The following is a 3,190-nucleotide window of genomic DNA, read 5'->3' on the forward strand; positions in this document are numbered from 1 at the left end:
TTATGGCGGAATTCATTAGTGTTCAAAGTCCTTATTTTCTTACCAAGTTCTGTTATTCCAGGATAATTTTTATTCATCTTAATAATTATATCACTAAAAATGAGTCTTTAAACTTATGAAGCAAGGAACTTGTCCCATAATTGTATAAAAAGACCATATGACCATCGAGATTTTTCATTTTTCAAAAACTTTAAGAATCAATTCTTTACTTACCTTAAAAGTAGGTCACGAGAAAATTTCCATCACTATATCTAATTATTCCATAGCGTAACGCCCCACACAAAAATATTATACACAAAAATTTAGGTTAGTCAAGACTGCATTTTCTGTTGAAAGCACAATCAAGTATAGCACACAATATGAACTAGCAATTCATAAATATTATGTCAATGTGTGCTGTAAATGTGTATTTAATGTTTTCACACCAATTCAGCCAGAACTAACCAATGTTTGTAGATTTTTAAATTAACAACTTAAAATTAACTCCTTCAACTCACCCTGCATGACGACCACAGGCAGACTAAATCAAGATACGGAAACTGTTTACCAACACTAATCGTGATAGCGAAAAGAATACAGAAACTTATCGCAGGTGACTAATTACGATAGTGTGAAATAAATAATGTGTGTACTGTAATTGTCTGAAAAATACCTATGTTTATCTAGTTGTGGGTTTTACCTTATTGCTAAAAGTAACCGCTTATTTTTAAAACCGAACTAATTTTTTAAGTAAAATAATATAAATTAAACAATAATTACAGGTGTAATATTTAATTAAAGATATAAAATGATAGCAGTTGTAGATAGATCTTGTCAATGGTTTACAGATACTAAAAATCTATTTTTTTTGTTAGATACTAATTTATACTACGGGTTAATTGAAAATATCAAAATTTCTTAGATATACAGTTCTTTGGGTATTGGTTGGTTTTTTGTATGTTAAATCTTAAATTTTTATACACATATTCTGCCTAAACAATTTAAAAAAAAACATGAGACAGAAATGTATTGTATTTAGTTGTTGAAGTAATAGCAACAAAATATTTCAAATTTATTTGACTGAACTTATGTAATAAAATAAATACTGAAAAACCCACTCAGCAAAAAATTAAACTATTTCTATATTCAGATAAATAATGACCACTGGGTAGTATTAATAAAAGTAAGTATTTACTGATACTGACAGTTTTTTAAGGAAATGCTTACATTTGTATTAATAAAACATAAGTAAAACTGATGCTGAAAAGTATATGCTTATATAGGAAAAGTATATGCTCATACTTTTTATCAAAATCAGTATTTACTTAAGACCGTATAAATAAAATCAAGCTGATACTTACAGAATTCAGTATCTACTTATAAATTTATAAGCATGCTATTTGACGTACTTACGACAGCAAAGACTTAAAAAAAATTGTGAGAAATGTTCAACTACGAAGTGCGTGCTCGCAAAACTTATAAACAATGTAGACAGAACCCTCCTGAACGGGATTTTATTCGATTATATCGTTTTACAAGTGAAAATGTGATGTGGATGGCAGAACATTTTCTTGGAACCAGCAATGAAACAAGAGGTGGCAATCTGGACTCATTTACAAAAATGAAAATTTTTTTGCGGTATCCAGCCGATCCAGGTTTTCAGACTGGAGTCGCCGAAGATATAGGAGTTAGCCAGCCTGCAGTTTCCTATACTATAAAGTGTGTTGCCCAAAAGATTATGAACAAAGCGCACATTTGGATTCGGTTTCCCCAGGTAAAACGACAGCAAATACTTTTTCTTACCCTATCAGCTTGGCATGATAAATTTATGTGAATTGCAGGACAATGAAGCCATACAAGAAGAAAAACATCGATGGTTAAGAAGATATAATTTTCCCACAGCAATTGGAGCTATTGACTGTACATTAATCAGAATTAAAAAAATTCATGTAAATAGACATGGCAATGAATACATCTGCAGAAAACAGTTCCCTGCTCTTAATGTGCAAGCAACATGTAACGCGGAGGAATATTTTACAAGTGTCAGTGCTGAGTGGCCAGGATCGGTACATGACAGTCGCATCTGGAGGAACAGTTCTGTGTGCCGGGTCTTCAGAACTTTTAATAATGCTGTGCTATTGGGAGACCACGGATACAGTATAGAAAAATGTCTGATGATTCCTTACAGAAATCCAGCCACACCAAGGGAAGAGGCCTTTAATAATCTGTTAAAACGTGAGCGGGTTATAATAGAAAGATGTTTTGGGCAATTAAAGCAAAGATTTCCTACACTCCAGAATATCATACCATTGCGTCTACTTGTCATTCCATCATTTATTGCAGCCTGTTTCGTTCTCCACAGCGTAGCTAAATATCTTAAAGATGAAGCTGTAGGTATTGGAAGAAGAAAATAATGATAATGATAATGACGATGATAACCTACATGAAGAAGATAATAATGATCCAGCACAAGAAGTTCAACGACGTGAAGGTCAAAGAAAAAGAAATGAATTAACTGAAATAATGTTTCAAAATATTTAATTAACAAATGCAAATGAAACTAAAGATAATAAAAATTAATAACATTTTTTACAAAATTTCTTCACTAAACACATTAATTAAACTATTTTCTCTTAGTCTTGCTTTTTGAAGCCTAATAAGTTCTAAATGTTCTAGTAATACGAGTCTTTGCAATTCTGAAGTTGTTAAGTTCTTAGTTTCTTCCGTCTCATATTTGTCTAATATTTTTGTTTTTTTTGGTTTTGGAGGTTTTGTTTCTTCTTCTGGTGGTGATTGTAACAGTTTAGTGCAACTGGCACCTATTTCAACTTTTCCTATAAGAAAAAAATACACATATAAATTGATTTACGTCAGAACAGGATAACCAGGCACTTTTTCCAATACGGGATTTGGTTCACCGGCGTTCATAGCCTCAAAAATAAATTTTTTAGCGGTGCTTAGCTTGCTTTTTTTATTTCCTGTAAGCGATTGGTCTGTTTTCTTTTTTACAATTGTCTTTAAATTATTGATTTGTTTCAATACTTTTTTGACATCAGTTTTCTTTCCAAAATTTGCTGCAAGAGATTCTCGGATAATAAATTATATTTCAGTTTCTATCTTTCACTTACCTTCTATTTCATTGTTTAATAACAGAAGCGCTTTTTCCTTCTTGTGTGTTATCGCTGGTGTTTTCGCCTTGTTTAAAATAATA

The 3,190-nt window shown here is 31.4% G+C and overlaps 1 protein-coding gene across 1 annotated transcript; it reads left to right on the forward strand.

The window, feature by feature from the left end:
• The first annotated feature begins 1,423 nt into the window (after positions 1-1,423).
• On the forward strand, positions 1,424-2,393 carry LOC135127343 (putative nuclease HARBI1). The gene is made up of 2 exons (XM_064053788.1): positions 1,424-1,753; positions 1,821-2,393. The coding sequence occupies exons 1-2, from the start codon at positions 1,424-1,426 to the stop codon at positions 2,391-2,393; spliced, it is 903 nt and encodes a 300-aa protein (XP_063909858.1).
• Positions 2,394-3,190: the final 797 nt, after the last annotated feature.

This window comes from Zophobas morio, unplaced genomic scaffold, assembly GCF_036711695.1.
Source record: "Zophobas morio isolate AGI-343-1 ecotype UQ-CSIRO unplaced genomic scaffold, CSIRO_AGI_Zmor_V1 ptg000011l, whole genome shotgun sequence".
Lineage (NCBI taxonomy): Eukaryota > Metazoa > Arthropoda > Insecta > Coleoptera > Tenebrionidae > Zophobas > Zophobas morio.